This window comes from Pelodiscus sinensis, chromosome 2, assembly GCF_052426305.1.
Source record: "Pelodiscus sinensis isolate ZL-2025 chromosome 2, ASM5242630v1, whole genome shotgun sequence".
NCBI lineage: Eukaryota > Metazoa > Chordata > Testudines > Trionychidae > Pelodiscus > Pelodiscus sinensis.
Window position 1 is genome coordinate 20,448,892 of NC_143053.1, and position 21,046 is coordinate 20,469,937.

General features: G+C 47.1%; 1 protein-coding gene across 2 annotated transcripts in view; it reads left to right on the plus strand.

The window, feature by feature from the left end:
- Nucleotides 1-21,046, plus strand: part of WASHC5 (WASH complex subunit 5) — a 44,631-nt gene that overhangs the window by 21,074 nt on the left and 2,511 nt on the right. For both annotated transcript variants that reach the window (XM_075920151.2, XM_075920150.2), the window contains exons 16-28: nt 89-229; nt 3,032-3,112; nt 3,500-3,601; nt 4,958-5,137; nt 6,261-6,385; nt 7,942-8,104; nt 8,650-8,752; nt 8,836-8,915; nt 10,607-10,710; nt 11,622-11,751; nt 11,990-12,086; nt 13,053-13,206; nt 20,883-20,970. In XM_075920151.2, coding sequence (XP_075776266.1) covers nt 89-229; nt 3,032-3,112; nt 3,500-3,601; nt 4,958-5,137; nt 6,261-6,385; nt 7,942-8,104; nt 8,650-8,752; nt 8,836-8,915; nt 10,607-10,710; nt 11,622-11,751; nt 11,990-12,086; nt 13,053-13,206; nt 20,883-20,970 — 1,548 coding nt within the window. The remainder of the gene's footprint in view (nt 1-88; nt 230-3,031; nt 3,113-3,499; nt 3,602-4,957; nt 5,138-6,260; nt 6,386-7,941; nt 8,105-8,649; nt 8,753-8,835; nt 8,916-10,606; nt 10,711-11,621; nt 11,752-11,989; nt 12,087-13,052; nt 13,207-20,882; nt 20,971-21,046) is intronic.

Here is a 21,046-nt window from a genome sequence, read left to right on the forward strand (position 1 = left end):
TGTGAGACATAATTGTTTTCACCCCTGAATTGCTTTTGCAACATTTAAGAATTATCCACTGAGTCTGTGTCATTTTCTTTCTGTGAAGGTTTTGCAGATCATCCCAGAAAGCATGTTTACCTCCCTTCTCAAAATTATAAACCTTCAGACTCATGATATTATCGAAGTGCCTACTCGTCTCGACAAAGACAAACTACGAGATTATGCTCAGCTTGGACCACGATATGAGGTGCAGTTAAACTTCGGAGTTCTGAAAAATACAGTTTATAGAGGCTAAACTTAGTCCCAGTGTAAATAAGTGCAACTCTGTTGAAGGAACCTGTTCCCACTAGAGCTGGATTTGTCCCCTGTGTAAGACTTGAATTTGACTCGTGTTGGAATAAGTGAATCTCAGATTTCCTGGCAACTAACTAGTTGCTTATATTCTACTGAAAACTCATAGTAAAATGGTTAAAAGTACGGATCTCTGTAGAAGAAGGCAATACGTTCATCTGTTGTGGTTTAAAGCAGCTCAGACACTCAGGTTAATTTCCCCAGACCTTAGGAAGAACTCTGTGAAGTTCAAAAGCTTGTCCTTCCCACTAAGGAAATTGAAAGATATTACCTCACTCACGTTGTCTCTCAGTTTTCAGTTAAAAGTTAGCACAAGCATGAAAAACCCCATCACTATTAGTGCCCTTAGTCAAGGACACTCAGGGAGGTTAAAGACTGAATAGGCCAGGGGTGTCCAAACTTTTTTCAAAGAGGGCCAGATTTGATGAAGTGAACATGCATGAGGGCAGACCATTTTGCGGGACATTCTTTGAACCATTAAAATTAAATGCAAATTAACTATTTTATGCAAAGTTTATTGCAAACGGCATACTTTTCATTTCGTCACATGGATGACAAATCTAAATAGGTGTTAAATCACTCTGCCTTTCATATCTGAAGGCCAGATGAAAAAAAAAAATCCAGGAAGCTGAAATATATGTCAGGAACATTGTAAAGTACATTACATATTATTGGTAATAAAGGTTGTCTGTCAACTTTTAAGTTCAAAAAATATAAACAGGAACATAACACCAAGTATACATGTTGTGTCCAAATATATTTATAACTGATTTAGACCAACTGACATTAACTGAGATTTTACAATGTATTCATCTCAATACATATGGATTCGTCGGGGGTCATAAAAGATAGATATTGCCAAATTACCTGGGGGGCCGTATTAAACCAGAACACGGGCCGCAATTGGCCCGCGGGCCGGACTTTGGACATGCCTGGAATAGGCCATTAAGACTAAACTGCCCTCTGATCTATTGAGTCAAGAGTGAGGCATGTGGACAGTGTTACACAGAGAAACTTGCATTGCAATTTCAATCTTTGCTGTAGTCACTGGTGGACCTGGGTAGGTGATGGCCCATCCACTTAGGATCCAGGCCCAACTACCCACAGTTCTGACTCTCTTCCCATCCGGGGCAAACCCCAGCACCCTGACCTCCATCTGTGCTGGAAGAGCAGCGGACAGCCAGAATGGGGCAAACTCCAGCACCCTGACCCTGGTACCCACTGACAGGAGCAGTGGGTGGACGCACCATGGCAAGCCCCCCACAACCCAACCCCGCACTCCCCGGCAGCAGTGCTGGGTGCACATAGTGGGGCAAGCACCAGCACTCCAACCCCGTGCTCCCCAGTAAGAGCTGGGAGGGTGGGTGCAGCAGGGCAAGCCTCTGCAGCCCAATCCCGTGTTCCCTAGCAGGAAATGGGTACAGTGGTCTGCCCCAACCCTGCTCCAGGAACCTTCTCCCAGGCAGGACTGTTGGGGCCAAGCAGGGCAAGATACCTATCCTTCCCTCTTTAGTGTTGGTTGGTGAGAGGTGGCGCAATCTCTCCTGCCCTCCTCCCCAGCTGCTGCCCCTCATCATTGCCCAGCCATCTAAAGTCTGGGCCCACCCAAGTGTCTCTCTTCTGACTATGCTGCTGATTTGAATTGAACCTCTTCTGTGGATAGAGGCCTTAATTCTTCACTACTGTGTTTCTGGCAACTTTCACAAACACTAAAATCACTTCCTTTAAAACATAATGTATAAGCACTGTAATATACACTAGTTCTTCCAGCCGTTATTAGCAGAACTCCTACTGACCTCAGTGGGAGTTCCAGATGCAACATGACAGCATGTAGCCTAAAGTATTAATATTTCACATAATCATTGCACCTCGCAGACACCTGAAATCTGCAGTATTTTCATGTGACTTGCTTGGTGCATTCACATTTAGCTGAAATTCAGATTGAACTCAGTATGCCAGTCACCATCTTTAAATCTTACGATAGAGGAGGTGTTTTGCATTTTCCTTTTATTTAACTAGTAATTCCTCTGTCTTCCCATCATGCCTCAAAATGTTCTTCTTCCACAAAGTCTTCAGTAGTGACTTCTGTACAGCCTACCAGCCTCCAAGCTCTCTCAGGAAAAGTCTATTGTACTTGATCACACCATGCTAAGCACATGCATAATCTTGATATGATTATTAATGGTGGACAAGTGCACTAGAAATGTAAAAATTAGACTGTTGACCAAAACATTCTTTTAAGTCAACAGGAGTATTGTTTGAATAAGGACTGCTAAGTTGAGATCTGTTGCTGGCAACAATAGCTACTGTGAAATGACTTTTAAAGTTGTGCCTCCATTTGACTCCCAAACAATGACTTCCACTTTACATAACTTTGAATTGTGTACCTAGATAGAGCAAAGCACCTACCCGTCACTTTTGCCTTTTTAAAATCTCAGTCATAGTTACTGAGATTTTCAAGCATCTAAGAAATACCTTTGTTTCTTGCTTTGTTTTTAAAGACCAACCAGAATTTATATGAAAGAAAAAACTATTCCTTTATGATGCAAATCACCTCTATTAAAAAGGGTGAATATGACTTTTCTGTATAATAGGAAGTTTAAATTTAGCAATAATTGATTTGACTATTCATTTTGCAGTGATTGTGCCTGAATTATTGTTACATTTTAATAAGTAGTTTTCCTTCCTCTCCTTAAAGGTTGCCAAGCTAACCCATGCTATTTCAATTTTCACCGAAGGCATCCTTATGATGAAAACTACTTTGGTTGGCATCATCAAGGTAATGTCACAGTGGATGTAACTCTTTGAATGCAATTAGTGCTTAATCATATCATTCTTGAAGCTCATACAAAGCAAAAACAAAGAGAAATAGAAATAGTTTGACCCAAGTTTTCAGACTTGAATGCCTAAATCTAGGATGTTTAGCACAAATCACCAGTCTTAAAAGTAACTCTATCAGCCAGTATGAGAAGTTATTTCTATGGACCAGCCACTAGAGGGAGTACACACTATGCAGTTCAGCAGTGTTTGATGAGTTCTCTTGTTGCCACACTTCATGAACCATTATCATTTCAAAGTGATGTGTTTCTTACATTAAATACTTACATGCATGTTTAGAAAACCTTTTTTCCTGACTTTTAGAGAAAAGTTGTTTCTTTTTACCCAGGTGGACCCAAAGCAGTTATTAGAGGATGGAATAAGGAAGGAGCTCGTCAAACGAGTAGCTCTGGCTCTTCACAGGGGCCTCACCTTTAACCCTAGAGCCAAGGTGCTGTACAAGGAGAGTTGGTTTTGTTATTTTCTTTTGACATGTGAATTTGACTGGAACCTGCTGTACCGGACCTTTTCAGGCAGCTTCTGGCTTTGTACACATATGTTTGTGAACTGTAGGTAATATGAACTCTTTAAGATGTTCATTAATCTTGAAGTTGAATGTGCAGCTGAAATACAGTTAACTGAAATCACAGATCACTAAGGGAAGCAGTAAGAGTAGATATAACTTTTGTAACAAATTTGTTTTTAAATTTCTACTGACTGACCCAAAGTTATTTGTTTCCCTGCAACAATTAATACAGTAAACTTCCGATAATCCAGCACCTTTAGGACCCAGGGGGTGCCGGATTATCAGAAGGGGGGGGGCTATGAGGGGTCTGGAGTGGAGTGGGAGGGGATGCCACCCCAGACCTCTCATAGCCCCCCCTTACGATAGTCCCGCTCTGCCCCAGGCGTCCCTGATTCAGCCGCTGCTGGTCAGTTTCAGCAGCAGCTGAATCGGGGATGCCTGCAATAGAGCAGCTGGGGTGCTGCCGGGTTGGTCCCGCAGCGCCGAGGGGCGGCGCTACAGCACCAACCCAGCAGCACCCCAGCTGCTCTGCCCCAGGGGTCCCCAAGTCAGCTGCTGCTGAAACAGATCAGCGACTGACTCCAGGAAGCCCCGGGCAGAGCAGATCTGCCCCGGGCTTCCTGGAATCAGCCGCTGATCTGTTTCAGCAGCGGCTGAATCGGGAACCCCTGGGGCAGAGCAGCTGGGGTGCTGCCGGGTTGGTCCCGCAGCCCCGAGGGGCAGCGCTACGAGATCAACCCAGCAGCACCCCAGCTGCTCTGCTCCCGGCTTCCCTGATTCAGCTGCTGGTCAGTTTCAGCAGCAGCTGAATGGGGGAAGCCTGTCCGGCTGCCCCAGCACTTCCGGGTTCCTGATGGTGCCGGACCATCAGGAGTCCCGGAGCATTGGATGCCGGACTAATGGAGTTTTACTGTAATACACTTCAGCTCACATCTTAAAAAATACTGTTCCCTGTGCTGCTTTAGTTGGCGGTGAGGCACTTAACTTTTCCTAGAGAGGGAGGTACAATAGTCTAGACATGACTCTTGGAAGTTATGAATATTTCAGTTCATACTAGGATTATGCTAATACATTGAATTCTCAACTAACCTTTGATAAGTTTGAGCAGTTCATTTCTGGTGCCCATATGCCCTTTAGATGAGCACAATTTAAAAGCCTAAATAAATTGCATTTTGAACTTTTGTTAGATTGTTTTCCACTGTAATACTTAATAACAAGTCTTTGTCCATTTATTTTGTATACTGCATCTTCAGGGGGTTGTTTTTATCTCTTTTTAAACAGACAAGTGAACTGATGCCAAAACTGAAAGACATGGCAGCTACCATGGATGGATTCCATCGATCTTTTGAGTACATCCAGGATTATGTCAACATTTATGGTTTAAAGATTTGGCAGGAAGAAGTGTCCCGCATTATCAACTATAATGTGGAACAGGAGTGCAATAATTTCCTTAGAACAAAGGTACAGTGATGCTGGTTGATCAAGACAGTTTATAGAAGTCTCTAAATGATCATGACATATGAGTGAATATATATATTATACATGCTCCATCCAGACAAAATTGAGATTATCAGTTTATTATGCTGGACACATAAAAGGAAGTAATAATGCTTTTTTGGCATGTTCAGAGATCTGAACACCATTGTGCTAAGCACTTTACACACACAAAACAAAATGACGATCCCTTCCCCAAAATCTTATAGGTTGAGACTATTTTAAAATTGTCATAAAACCAACAATAACCCTTCCTCTTCTCCGTGTACCCTCCCCCCCAAAAAATACTAAATTAACCAAACAAGAGCCTAGCCCTTATTTAGCTTTCCTCCCTCCCCCCATATCCTGGAAGAATAGGCTGCACTGAGTATGCTGCTTGATCATTACAAGAAAAACCTGGAGGTTTGCCCTGGCACCCAGTTTTTCCCATAGCTAGCAAAAGGACAGATGCACTAAGGCTACGTCTAGACTACATCCTTTTTTCGGAAAAGGGATGTAAATTAGACGTATCGCAATTGCTAATGAAGTGGAGATTTAAATCTCCTGTGCTTCATTAGCATAAAAATGGCTGCCGCTTTTTTTCAGCACGGAGCTTTGCCAGAGAAAAGCGCCAGTCTCTAGACGCTGATCTTTCAGAAAATAAAGCCTTTTCCGAAAGATCCCTTATTTCAAGAGATATAAGGGATCTTTCGGAAAAGGCTTTATTTTCTGAAAGATCAGTGTCTAGACTGGCGCTTTTCTCCGGCAAAGCTCTGTGCCAAAAAAAAAGTGGCAGCCATTTTTATGCTAATGAAGCGTGGGAGATTTAAATCCCCGCTTCATTAGCAATTGCGATACGTCTAATTTACATCCCTTTTCCGAAAAAGGGATGTAGTCCAGACGTAGCCATACTGTATAAAAGCAGAAGATATAATCCTCTAGTGTTACTTGTCCTTATTCATGTTAGCCCCATTCTTCCTTACCACATCTCTCTTGTGCAGAGTCTTGTCCATGCTTGTTTTTCAAGAAAACCAAAATAATTCTCTGAAGCCAAATTGAAAGATACCAAGGACAGAGTTGGAAAACTTATTCTAAAATGTGTTTTTTTCAGATTCAGGACTGGCAAAGTATATACCAGTCCACTCATATTCCAATACCCAAATTCACACCTGTGGATGAATCTGTAACATTTATTGGTCGGCTTTGCAGAGAAATACTAAGGATTACAGACCCGAAGTAAGTACTATATGTCTCAAACATTGTTATAATTAATGTGCCGCATTATTTGAATCCCGCTTTTGTAATTGTGACACATTTGCTCCCTAGTAATCTATATAAACTTTCTATGGTTGTGGTCTCCTCATTTGATGTTTAACTATTCAGAACAAAGAATGTTCCCAAATCTATCCTAATTCTATTCTAATCTAGGATTAGACTTTAGACTTTAAAGTGTCATAAAAAGAAATCAGATGACATGGACGGATAAGAGTGGAAGGATTGGACATCGGGAGAGTGCCCAGAGATCATCTGGTACCTTTATGGCCAGTTCATGTCTAATATCTGTCTGAGTAACTTAACGTTCATGTGTGTCATGCTTCCCGTAGGCACCCAGAGTGGTGAGTCATTTCACTATCAGCTGCTATTAGCATGAGGAAGAGTTGTTTGTGCCTGTTGTGGGTCATTTCCCCGACTCCACCAACCTCTGGCAACACAAGCACTACCTCCTAGGCCTCCCCAGACCCTGTTCTTTGAACAGACCTCTGAGTCCTCTCAGCATCTCCCTGGAGCTACCAGCCACTGCTCCACTGGACCCACAGAATTACCTGATCCTGTTTGCGAAGGAACAATACATCATGGCTTGCCAGTTCCACTGTAGAACACTGTTCTACTTAACACACAACACTTCAGTTCACATAGACAAAATAAGTGCATGTTTGTTTAACAAAGAACCAAGATTTAAATGTTAGTAAGCAGACATATTGGAAACCAAGGATTACATGTAAAGTAAAATCATAACACAGATACTGGAGCCTAAACTTAATAAGATACTGACGTGTCATACAGAGCATAAGCTCACCCTTACTCCCTCCAGCATATTGACAGGCAGGCTTGGCTTTGGTTATGAGACACTCACTCCATCCTCTTACCTACTCAGTCAAAGATGTAGAAATCATCTTCCTCTCTACTGTTATAGTTTTAAAAAAGAAAGCGTCAGCACTTGCAAACAGTATAACCCTACTTCTGTTTTCCTCTCTGAGCTCTCCCCTGGAAATACTGCAATCGTGTGCTTAGCGTTTTGCTCAGACTGTAAATAAGAATTTATTTTGAAGTATGTGATACTCAATGTACACGTACCCAGACAATGAAGAAAGATTATCTGCCTGAAAGAAACCTGTTCTCACGTCTTGGTGACCAACCCCAAGCCACCGTTCTGAAGAACGTAATTCTCTCTCTCGCTCACTCACTCACACATACACTCACACTCTCACTCACTCATGCACGCACACGCACACACACGCGCACGCACACACACACAGAACCTCCTTGTCATTAACCATACATGCATTTCACAATGATTGAGGGCCTGTGTGACACAGGCTTTCACCAGTAAGACCTTACATGACACACTTTGATGAACTATTATATGTATATCAGACCCAAGAGCTCCATATAACTCTTAAGCACTTCTGTGGCCTTTGCTAGTTGGCACCAACAGGTCCTGGAGCACAAGGGCCTCTTAGAAATGCTAAATGAAGTTTCTAAAGTTATTTTGTTTCTGAATTTTCGTTTAGAGTCACGTGTTACATTGACCAAATGAACACATGGTATGATATGAAAACCCATCAGGAAGTAACCAACAGTCGCCTCTTCTCAGAGATCCAAGATACTTTAGGCACTTTTGGTCTGAATGGCCTAGACAGACTGCTCTGTTTCATGATTGTGAAGGAGCTGCAGGTAACTTTTGAGCTTCCATTTTTGAGGAACAGTTTAATGCTGACATTATCAGCCTCTTTTTTTCTTTTGGGGGGATTTATATCTACAAAAAATGAATTGTTTGTGCTTCGATGACCGGTAAATTATTTTTTACTGAAATAAGGCAGTCTCATCAATTCTACATAATTTTTTTTCTTATCATATCCATACTTGAAACCAAATTTGTTTGGGTTTTTTTCTTCAAATAATTCTAAACAATCTTTGATTACTACGGTGGTCTGAAACATTTTAACGTGAAAGTGAAATGGGTACTTCCTTAAAAGTTAAATAAGGTAGGCAAAAGGTTGGTTCTTCGAGTATTATTCACCAATGATAGCAGCAGGTTGGTGTCCTGATGCCAGTGAAGTAGAAAGATTAACTGTGGAATTCTTTACCCTTATGTCTGTGACTCACCATATAATAACAAAATTGCTATTAGAAAATGTAGAAAATGCAATAATCTCTATATTGTGCAACAGGATAAAACCTACTTTGTGAGTGTATAATGTCTGCTTATTTGTTTTTAGAATTTCCTCAGTATGTTTCATAAAAATGTACTAAGAGACAGAAGTGTACAGGAAGCATTAAAAGCTCTTATGAATGTGGTCAGCCCCCTGAAAGGAATTGTAGGTAAGTGTCTGAGATGCAGGCTTCAGTAAAGCTGGTTATTATAGGATTTCTGAATGTTCTTACTCATTGTTTCTTTGTTACAGCAAACTCTAGCAAAATTTATTCTGCAGCAATTGCCAAAACTCAGAAGATCTGGGCTGCTTATCTTGATGCCATAATGAAGGTACAATTGTTACAATATTTTTAGCTGCTGTTGCTGAGCACAGTGCTCTTCGGGAAATGTGTTATTTGTTACTGGGACATTCCCCCCAGGTAGTCTGGACTGATGAACAACTGTCTCCCCAAACTGTGATGTCTTTTACTTTGCTTCACTGCTACCACTCCTGGTCTGCTCACACACAGTCCAGCATGTAAATTACTCTGTTATACTTTATTCATGTTATAACCAGCCACTCATGCATTACACTGCAGAGCAAGACCAGCAAATTCCCAGGCCAAGACTTTCCCCAACATCTTCCACTGCCCAGCTCTTTCCTTGACAGTACAGCTAATAAAAAGTCCATTGTTTCCTCTCCAGCTGATGTTCGAGAGACCGAACGTCTGTGTGAACAGGAGCCCTCAGCTAACTCACATACTCTTTTTAGTCAGAGAATGACCATTCAACCAGGCAGTGGTCTGTTTTGATTTTTTTGTTGTTGACACCTGACTGAAGCACTGACTAACCTTTTATCTCTGGGGAACTGGTTTGTGGCTGCTCCTTCCAGGCTTGGAACATACCTTGGTAATACCATACAGTGGAATCTTATAAATTTATATGCAGTATTGCCACACATGTTTTACAGGATAATAATGGTCAGCAAATTATGAGTTCAGTCAGTAATGAATCTTTCTTTATGTAGTATTCCCAAATCACATAGCTATGTTGTTATAAATACTGTGTTTCTAAAAAGGCAAAACCTGTTTCTTGGGCACGTGTGGTCATTAATGATCCTATGATGTATTCTGCAAGAGCAGGATTACTGAGCCCTTGTGTCCGGGCCAAATACCAATTTGAGCAATAACACTTTCGGCTTAAAACAAGTTCTTCAGTTTCAAGCATAAAACAGGATTTCTCAGAGCTGCTTTCATCACAATGGTGAAACATTCAACAGTATTCAAGCATTTATACTTTCTGCTTGTTGTAATTCTGTCCAGGGATCTTTTGGGGATATCAAAAAGCTTTTTGATCTCCCCAAAACTCTAACAAATATCTCTCTTTTCCCTGTCTTGCTGACATATATATGGTGGGTCATTGGTTAGTGTACCATGATCAGTGACCCTCTGACACTATTATTAAACATCTGTAAATTTCAACCCACAAAGTGAATTAGAGATCAATGAAGAATTCAGTATTTAGAAGACGGAATTAACAGCATAAATAAGAAATCAGATGACATAAGCAACTAGTTGCATCCCTCATATCATGGATCTTTTCACCTTGTCTCCTTACTACTTTCTTTTGTCATATATCCAAGCAGTGTACATGGTACAAGATAAGGAAGGATCAGGTTAAAGAATGCAGGATGTGAGATTTGCCTTGAAACGCTTGCTATATTGAGAAATGGCCCACAGAACACTTGAGAAGCATTCATTCAAATTACTGTCTTAAACTGCTCTATAATGCAGCTGCTCTAGTTTGTAGAAAGGCTGCTACATTTCACCTAGAAGCAGGATGCAACTTCCCTGGTGAGCAGACGCTTGATATATAAAAGTGTTTATCAGTTTGTAAAGGAATTAAGTCTCTCTGGATATAAAGTATTATTTAAATGTAAATTGTTACTATTAACCATGTTTTTTCTCTTTTTTTTTTTTTTGTTTTTTTTTTGAAAAATTATATATTTCTTTCACTGCTCTCTTATTCATTTTTCTTTACAGGTTGGTCAAATGCAGATTTTAAGACGGCAGATTACCAATGAATTAAATTACTCCTGTAGGTTTGACTCTAAGCATTTGGCAGCTGCTTTGGAAAATCTCAATAAGTAAGAAGCAAAATGCTTTGATAGCATTATATGTGTTGTTACTGGCCATTGTGAATTGAAACAAATTTAACAAAAAAAAAGGGGGGGGGCCAAAGTTTTGACAGTTTCAGATTCAGGCAAATTCAAGAACAATAGTGGAAGCAACTAACTGATTTAAATGCCAGTGGGAAAAAATTGAGTATATTCAATATTTAGATATATCTGAAAAGCAGGTTAAATCTAGAAAGAGAGAAAAACGGTGACATTGTAAAAATTTCAGTATATTTTGTGCTTTTTCCTCACCTCTGCTAATTGAATAGATCATGGCTGGTGCTAACCCTGAAATCCATGCCCTTAGTAAAAGGGGCATTTGTAGAACTGAGAGCAGTGCATTTTTTATTATTGTTTGTAACAAAGAGCCTATATCTGCATTTTTATTTTGGCTTCTATTTCTCAAATGCAGTATGACTTCAGGCTTTGTTGTTGTTGTTATAATTACTACTACTACTACAGGTTGAATCTCTCTGTTCTGGTATCCTCAGAATCTGATCAATGATGAACAAGAGAATTTGCCAAACCATGGGAGGTCAATATAGTCTAGCAACATTACCAACACTTCCACTATTTACTGGTCACTTAGAAGGCATTTAGGGCTAAAATAGAGCTAAATAACAGCACAGAACACTGAGAGCCAGGACTGGTGGCTATAAACAATCTTTCTAGGTCCATGGGAAACTTGGCCACACCCATGACAAGTGGACATCTGGCTAACTAAAAACATGCCAGACCACAGATGTTGCCAGACCAGAGTGTGCTGGACTAGAGAGGTTCAACCTGTGTTCTTACTATTATTCATTTATTAATATTTTTAATTTAACTCTCCATTGATAATTAAATATATAAAGTTTATTTCTGTTTTGTCATCACTTTAGAGCAATCTTGGCTGACATTGAAGCACATTATCAGAATCCATCATTGCCTTACCCTAAGGAAGACAACACACTTTTGTATGAAATTACAGCCTATCTGGAAGCAGCTGGCATTCATAACCCATTGAATAAGGTCAAAGACAGACTGTTCTGTGATATTAGCCAATACATGCATAGAGTCACAGTCAGACATTTTATTTTTGTCTAATTTCTTATACATTTAAAAGTAGCTAGCAGTGTTTTAAAGTTCTAACACAAGCTCTGCATTGTTGTGGTTTCCTCCTGTGAGTGCATGGATAAAAAAATATTTTTAGCATGTGAAGCTTCTGTTAATAAGCGTATAAACACTGGGTATTCCTTTTTCTTCCCAGATATACGTAACTACAAAACGATTCCCATATTTCCCCACAGCCAACTTCCTATTTCTGATTGCCCAGCTGCCAAAACTTCAGTACAACAAAAATCTAGGTATTGTATAACCTGTTAGTATATAAATATCATTGAGGTCTGTGGAAATATAGTTATTCAAACTGTTCTGTTCTTGACTTAAAAGGCATGGGCTGGATTTTTTCTTTTTATATTCAGCACAGGGTAGACCTTCTCCGGCCTCTCTCTGTACTACTTCCACCATTTATAACTTACTATTTAACTGCAGTGAGTCAAATAGTGTTATGTGGCATAGGCATGCTTTGTAAATAATGAATAGTGATAATTGAATATGCAAGGCCACGTATAGGTAATATTCACAACCAACTCCCTTAACACGAGTAAAGTAATACAGAAAATGTACTACAAATCATTAGCTATGGTGTTCTACTAATGTGGCAGAGAACTTTGATACTTGAAGAACCTTTTAAGTAGACTGAGAAGTTTTTTGTCATCTCATCCTAACCTTTGTGACTGAGGAAAGCTTGGGCACTGTGATCCAAAACCTATTTTAGTCAATGGAAAGACTTGTGTTGACTTCGTTGGATTTTGGATAGAGCCCTTCAGGATGGTGGAAACAGTGCAGGAAACAAAGACTATGTCTCCTCATTCTTTTGATAGCTTCAAGCCCTGTTCTACACCCTGGTTTTCTAAAAAACTACACCCCCTTTAGGAACTTACTTCTTTCAGGCTCTTCCAATTGGCTGATTTAAAACTACATAACTTGGTTTCTAGTTCTTTGGTGCTTATATGACTGTTTACTAGTGTGGAAAGCCATGTCTCCAGCCCTTTATGAGTTACAAGGTGGAGAAAGCCCTTGAGAATTTGGAGTGGCTGGGGTTGGATTTGACGAGGTTGATCTAATGCCCCCCAAGCCTAAAGACCCACATATGAAAAGTAAAAACAGGAAAAGCATGAAGCCTCATGACAATAAATCTTAAAGATTGGCTGTGATGTAAAGGGTGTTTTTATTAACATAGAGTGGAAAATATGGTGTTTTCCTTTCAGGAATGGTGTGCAAAAAGCCAGCAGATCCAATTGACTGGCCCCCTTTAGTGCTTGGGCTCCTCACTCTGTTGAAACAGTTTCATTCACGATACACTGAACAATTTCTGGCTCTAATCGGTCAGTTTATTCGTTCAACAATGGAGCAGTGCACAAGGTATTTCTTCTCATATTTATTTTAATGTCCCCTTTTGTGTAGGACTTTCAGTTGATGTGAACACTCATTGTTTTTAAAGTATATAATTTGATGTGAATAAGTTTAATGGTGTACTTTGGTGTCATGCTGTGTTCCTGCTAAGCCATGTGGTTTGCAGTCACCCAGGAGTGAATGAAGTGTCGCATACTCGATTAGCAGATCCACACACAGCGACCCTTCCCCCTGCTGCTCCATAGCCGTATTGCTCCTGCGCTTTGCCTTGCAGTCCCTGGCTAGCTGCTCTTGGGACTCTCCTGCTTGCTGTGCAGCATGGAAGGGAGGGGGAGCACTGATGTCCAGGTATCCCTCTTTTCCCCTTCCCATATACCCTGGTCTGCAGAAGGGCAGGGACGACAGGGCTCAGGAGCAGGAAAGCTCAGCTGGTATGTTCTGGGCCTTCTGCTGTGAATACCTTCTACTTAGGCAGCATAAGGGGCTAGAACAGAACCATCTAGCCTTTAACTTTATTTTAAGTGAACACGAACACACACACACACACACACACACACCCTCTCCCAACACGTAATTGTGTTGTTGTTACTTCTTGTTACTTGCTGCAATGCACATGTATTCTGTGTAATTTTATTCTTTAAAAATGCTATTTGAATTTTATTTTATAATTTTATTTCTCTCTCATGCTTACATTTAATTTTTTAAATAGTAAGTTCTAAAAAGCCTGTCCTGTTCTGTCCAGTAATTATTCCTATGGTAACTTGAAAGAAATATATATTATGTCTAGAGGTTTTATTCGTTTCTAATGGTGGTGCAAATCCACACATTACCTTGGTATTGGTGCACACAACAAAATTGATTCCACACATAAATTGAAAGAATTAGAGGAAACATTGGTGTCATGTCCAAGTGTCTTTCTTTTTTTTGTGGTGATCTTGCATAGCACACTGACCTACAAGAATAAATAGGAATTGGGAGTAGGGATGTTAAAAAGCAGGTAATTGGGCAACTGTGTAACAAGTGAAAATCTCAGCGGTTACATGCTCAGGCTTTGCAGTATACTACAAAGTCTGTAGCAGAGGCAGCTTCCTGGGAGCTGAGCCATCTGGCCCCACTCTTAGGCTACGTCTAGACTATATCCCTCTCTCAGCAGAGGGATGTAAATGAAATATTTCGAAAGTGCAAATGAAGCTGGGATTTCAATATCCCGTGCTTCATTTGCATAATCATGTAACGGCGCTCTTTCAAAAAAGTGCAATTTTGAAATTGAAACGGCAGACTAAATGCGGTTCTTTCGAAAATGGGGCGCTTTTTTTGAGGTTTACAGGATCTTTCGAAAAAGCACCCTGTGACGGGGTGGAGCAACCCCGCCACTTGAGCGAGGCAGACGGGGCCGCCGCGGAGCCGGCAATCAGCGCGGCAGGCCCGAGCGGGGGCGGAGGGACACGTCATCACGCGGCGCCGGGGCGCGCCGGTGATGACGTCGGGAGCGCAACGCCAGGGACGGCAAGGGGAGGGGGGATAAAAGGAGCCGGGGAGGCCAGGGGAAAGGGGGCGGAACCGGCGAGGCCAGCGGACCCGACTGGGCAGGAGCCAGCGGCAGCGGGGCAGGAGCCAGCGGCGGCGGGGCAGGAGCCAGCGGCGGCGGGGCAGGAGCCCGCGGCGGCGGAGCAGGAGCCAGCGGCGGCGGGGCAGGAGCCAGCGGCAGCGGGGGTGAGACCTGCGGCAGCCAAGCCAGCCGGAGGAGGGGCCCGAGCGGGGGAGGAACGAGCCACGGGAGCCAGGCAAGGAGGCAGCCAAGGCAGCGGGGAGCCCGCAGAGACAGGCGGGTACCCGGAGCAGTGAGGGTCGGCGGAGTGGAGCAAGACCCAGGGCGGGCTGTGTAACCCGAGAGCAGGGGCGTTTTGGGGTACCGGCCCCCCCTGCTACCACTGAGAGGGCACCTCTCAGTGTCAGGGCCCTGGGTTGGGGTCCGGAGAGAGGGCGGGCCCGGACCCCCCACTCCGCCCGGTGACCCAGAGTCAAGTGGTATCCTGAGCGCGGCCTAGGGGCAACAGGAGAGGCGGTGGCCCGGACGGGCGGCCTCTTGACACGTGGTGGAGAATGTGGGTGGTGGCGGCCCTGTAACGGAGGGCACAGGAGGAGAGGGGCCTCGTTTTTCTTTCGGTCTTGGTCCCTTCCCCCTCTTCCATTTCCATTGCCACCCCGAATAGGTTGAGGCACCATGGATGGGGACAAAATCGTGGAGTGGCTGGTGGATAGCCAGCGTCAATTACAGAGGCAACAGACAGAGGCATTGCGGCAACTGACAGCCGAATTTAGGGAGCAGCAGAAACAGCTAGTTCGGGAGCTGAGGGATGGGACAAGGCCGGCGGGACCCACCGACGAGGGGGAGGAGGACATGACGGGCCCAGTACGACTACCCATCAGGCTCGCCAAATTGGGGGAGGAGGACGATACCGAAGCGTTTCTAGTGACGTTCGAGCGGGTGGCCATAGCAGCCCGTTGGCCCCAGGAGCACTGGGCTACGATACTCGCCCCCTACCTGTCCGGCCCGGCGCAGCTCGCCTACCGAAGCTTATCGGACCGCGACGCGTTGTGCTATTACAAGGTCAAGGAGGCGATCCTCGACCAGATGGGCATTTCCCCAGAGACGTACAGGCAGCGGTTTCGAGCAGCAAAGTACGGAGCGGGGGAGCGCCCCCGAGCGGTCGCCCAGCGGATCCGGGAAGCCGGGCTGCGGTGGCTGGAGCCATCTAATAAGACAGCAGCCCAGGTGGCGGACCTGGTGGTACTTGAGCAGTACTTGCAGGTGCTCCCCGCGGAGGGCCAGCAATGGGTACGCCGACACCTGCCCGGGACTATGGAAGAAGCCGTGACGCTCATGGAGCACTTCATGGCGGCCGAGGCACCAGTAGGACACGGCAAGATAGGGTCCGTGACCAACCCGGCGGGTCGGGGAGACCCTAGCCCCAGAGGGAAGGAAGGGCGGGGCAACACAGGGCCCAGGGCCAGAAGCCCCCCAACCCGAGGGCCGGAACGGCGATTAGCCCCAGTGTGGCGCGGGGCCGAGCACCGCGAGAGAGTGGAAACACGGACCGGGGCCGAAAGGGGCACGGAAGAAGCACCGGGCCCCCAAGTAAAACCGACGTGCTTCCAGTGCGGCCAGGAGGGCCACTTCCGCCGGGAATGCCCCATGATGGACTGCACGTTCGGACAGCCCAAACCCCAGAGAGGGCCGCGATCGGAGGTAAGCCGGGCCCGTATAACAGGGCAGGTACGCCTAAATGGGGAGGCAGTGGAGGCCGTACTGGACTCGGGGTGCGGGCAGACGCTAGTGCAGCGAGACGCGCTAGGGAAAGGGGTGCGCACCCGAACCCCGGTGTGGATTAAATGCGTGCATGGGGACACTAGGTCGTACCCCACGACCTGGGTGAAGATACACGACGGGCAACAGGGCGGGGATCTGCGAGTAGCAATAACACCCCGGCTACCCTGCCCTGTGTTACTGGGCAGAGACTGGCCCGGACTGCGGCGGCTCCTGGGGGAATGGGACCCCCGCGACCAGGGAGGCACGCACGAGGCATGGGCCACCCAGGAGGAGGACGCGGGGCCGCTGCCCCCGCAGGAACCGGGGAGGGGAGAGTCATTGGCAGCCCTAGATATCGATAAGGGCGATTTTCTAGTCCTGCAGCGGGAAGACCCGACGCTACAGCACGCATGGGAGAACGCACTGAGCACCCCGGGGGAGGGCGAAGAGGCCGAGCAGAGGCCCGGGCAAGGCCCATATTTCAAGATCCAGGGGGATCGGCTGTATCGGGTCCCGGGGCTAGGAGATGGGGCAACCCAATTGGTCGTGCCGAAGGCGTATCGGTGGCGGGTGATGGAGATGGCCCATAACAATCATTGGGCAGGGCACCTGGCGACCGAGAAAACGCAGCAACGGGTGCTCCAGAGGTTTTATTGGCCAGGGGTGTACCAGAACATTAAGGATTTCTGCCGGTCGTGCCCGCAATGCCAACGGACCTCTGGGGCCCGGGTACCCCGAGCCGCCCTAGTGCCCATGCCGCTGGTATCGGAACCTTTCGAGCGAATAGGCATGGACCTGATAGGACCCCTGGAGCGCACCCGGAGGGGGCATCAGTACATTTTGGTTGTAGTTGACTACGCGACGCGCTATCCGGAGGCCGTGCCCCTACGCAAGACCACTGCAGCCGCGATAGCCGACGAGCTCGTAAAGATGTTCGCCCGTGTTGGACTCCCAAAGGAGATTTTGACCGACCAGGGCACGAATCTGGTGTCGCGGCTAATGAAGGAGCTATGCAACTGGCTGCAGGTGAAGAAGATCCGCACCGCGGCCTACCACCCCCAGACGGACGGCCTCGTCGAGCGATTTAATCAAACTTTGAAGGCGATGCTACGGCGATTGGTGGAGGATGATCCACACGATTGGGACAAGCTGCTACCGCCCCTGCTCTTCGCGGTACGGGAGGTACCACAGTCATCGGTGGGGTTCTCGCCGTTTGAACTATTGTACGGCCGGCGGCCGCGGGGTATACTAGACTTAGTGCGGGAAGGGTGGGAGGAGCAGACGTCCTCCGCACTGGGGGCCGTCCAATACGTAATTAAGCTACGGGACCGTATGAGGACCATAGGGAGGTGGGCACGGGAAAACCTGGAGAAAGCTCAAGAAACCCAAGCCCGCCACTACGATAGGGGGACACGGCCGAGGACCCTCAGTCCGGGTGACCCGGTCTTGGTGCTGCTGCCAACAGGGGAGTCCAAGCTGTTAGCCAAGTGGCAAGGGCCGTACCGGGTCATTAAAAAGATCGGAGAGGTAGACTATGAAGTCCAAGTGGGGGGTAGGCACCGTCAAAGCCAGGTGTACCACATTAACCTATTAAAACGGTGGGTACCACGGGAAGAGCCCCTAGCAGAGGCCTTGAGTACAGAGATCGAGTTTGGGCCCTGGGGCGAGGAAGAGGTCACCTGGGCAGCTAGCCCTGTGGGGAAAGAGCTAAATCAGGTTCAGCAGGGCCAACTCCGGGCAGTGTTGCAACGGGCAGCGGCCAGCCTAACGAGCCGACCTGGGAGAACGAGCCTAGTACAACACGAAATCACCACGGAGCCGGGAAAAAAGGTTCGAGACCCCTTGCGCCCCATCCCCCGGAAGTTGTGGGACACAGTCCAAAGGGAACTGCAGGACATGACACGGTGGGGAGTAGTGGAGAAATCGCGGAGTGAGTGGCGGAGCCCCATCGTGCTAGTGCCAAAAAAGGACGGAGCGACACGTTTCTGCATTGACTTCCGTAAGCTGAACGCCGTGTCTAAGTTTGACGCGTACCCCATGCCCAGAGTAGACGAGCTGCTGGAACGGTTGGGGCAGGCAGAGTATTTGTCGACAATCGACCTCACAAAGGGGTATTGGCAAATACCCTTAGCACCGGCAGCCCGAGAGAAGACAGCGTTCGCTACCCCGTTTGGGCTTTTCCAATTCGTCACCATGCCATTCGGGCTGCACGGCGCGGCAGCTACATTCCAGCGGATGATGGACGAGATATTAGAAGACCACCGCGAATACGCCACGGCATATATAGACGACATTGTCGTCTTTAGTAGGACTTGGGAGGACCATCTGCAACAGCTGGAAGCTGTCCTGCGGGCGCTCCAACGGGCAGGACTCACGGCAAACCCCAAGAAGTGCCAATTCGGAAACAGGGAAGTATCGTACCTGGGATACACGGTGGGGAGGGGGCGGTTAAAACCACTGCTGGACAAGGTACAAGCCATTAGAGACTACCCTCGGCCCCACACCAAGCGACAAGTCTGCCAGTTTTTAGGCCTCGCGGGGTATTACCGGCGGTTTATAAACCACTTTGCCTCACTGGCGGCCCCGCTAACAGACCTTACAAAGAAAGATCGCCCTCAAAGGGTGGTGTGGACGCCCCAAGGGGTGCGGGCCTTTGAGGCGCTCCGCCAGTGCCTGATGTCAGGGCCAGTGTTACGGCCACCTGATTTCGAAAAACCGTTCATATTACAAACCGATGCCTCCGAAGTGGGGCTCGGAGCGGTTCTCGCGCAGGAGGAAGAGGGCACGGAGTACCCCGTAGCCTACCTGAGCCGCAAGCTGTTCCCTAGGGAAAAAAACTACGCAGTGATTGAAAAGGAAGCGTTAGCCGTCAAATGGGCCATAGACTCTCTGCGCTATTTCCTTACAGGCAATGCCTTCACGCTGGTGACGGACCACGAACCCCTGAAGTGGATGCAGACCATGAAGGACAATAACGCGCGGATAATGCGGTGGTATTTAAGTTTACAACCTTTTCGTTTCGAAGTCAAACACAGGCCCGGCAAGGACAATGGGAATGCAGACTGCCTCTCACGGTTGCCGGGTGACGAGCAGCCGGGGGGGTGTAGGAACTTTGCAAAGGGGGGAGGTGTGTGACGGGGTGGAGCAACCCCGCCACTTGAGCGAGGCAGACGGGGCCGCCGCGGAGCCGGCAATCAGCGCGGCAGGCCCGAGCGGGGGCGGAGGGACACGTCATCACGCGGCGCCGGGGCGCGCCGGTGATGACGTCGGGAGCGCAACGCCAGGGACGGCAAGGGGAGGGGGGATAAAAGGAGCCGGGGAGGCCAGGGGAAAGGGGGCGGAACCGGCGAGGCCAGCGGACCCGACTGGGCAGGAGCCAGCGGCAGCGGGGCAGGAGCCAGCGGCGGCGGAGCAGGAGCCAGCGGCAGCGGGGCAGGAGCCCGCGGCGGCGGAGCAGGAGCCAGCGGCGGCGGGGCAGGAGCCAGCGGCAGCGGGGGTGAGACCTGCGGCAGCCAAGCCAGCCGGAGGAGGGGCCCGAGCGGGGGAGGAACGAGCCACGGGAGCCAGGCAAGGAGGCAGCCAAGGCAGCGGGGAGCCCGCAGAGACAGGCGGGTACCCGGAGCAGTGAGGGTCGGCGGAGTGGAGCAAGACCCAGGGCGGGCTGTGTAACCCGAGAGCAGGGGCGTTTTGGGGTACCGGCCCCCCCTGCTACCACTGAGAGGGCACCTCTCAGTGTCAGGGCCCTGGGTTGGGGTCCGGAGAGAGGGCGGGCCCGGACCCCCCACTCCGCCCGGTGACCCAGAGTCAAGTGGTATCCTGAGCGCGGCCTAGGGGCAACAGGAGAGGCGGTGGCCCGGACGGGCGGCCTCTTGACACACCCCATTTTCAAAAGAACCGCATCTAGACTGCCGTTTCAATTTCGAAATAGCACTTTTTCGAAAGAGCACCATTACATGATTATGCAAATGAAGTGCGGGATATTTAAATCCCGGCTTCATTTGCACTTTCGAAGTATTTCATTTACATCCCTCTGCCGAAAGAGGGATGTAGTCTAGACACGCCCTCAGAGAGCCAGCTGCAGTGCAGGCTCTACATTATAAACTTTATATTGCAAAGTCTGCAGCACTGGGCAGCAGCTGGCTCCCTGGGAACCACAAGCCTGCTTTCCTGCTGGCCTTGCTCCTGGGAGCTGGCTGCCACCCTACAAGGAGCTGGCCTTGCTCCTGGGAGCTGGCTGCCACTGTGGGCTCTGATATAGACAACAGGTATCCTATTACTTCCCTACTTGGGAGGTTGGCATTTTCTAACAAAACGCGTCTTGTCTAGTCAAAAAGACAATGTCTAGCTGCATGAATTTCATTTGTGTTTGTTATAGCCAGAAGATACCAGAAATGCCTGCTGATGTAGTGGCTGCCCTTATGTTCCTGGAAGATTATGTCCGTTATACAAAATTACCAAGAAGGGTAAGAAAGAAAACTTGGATTCAGCATGGTGCTTGGAAGAGCATAAAAAGTACACCATGTTCTCAATTACTGTAAA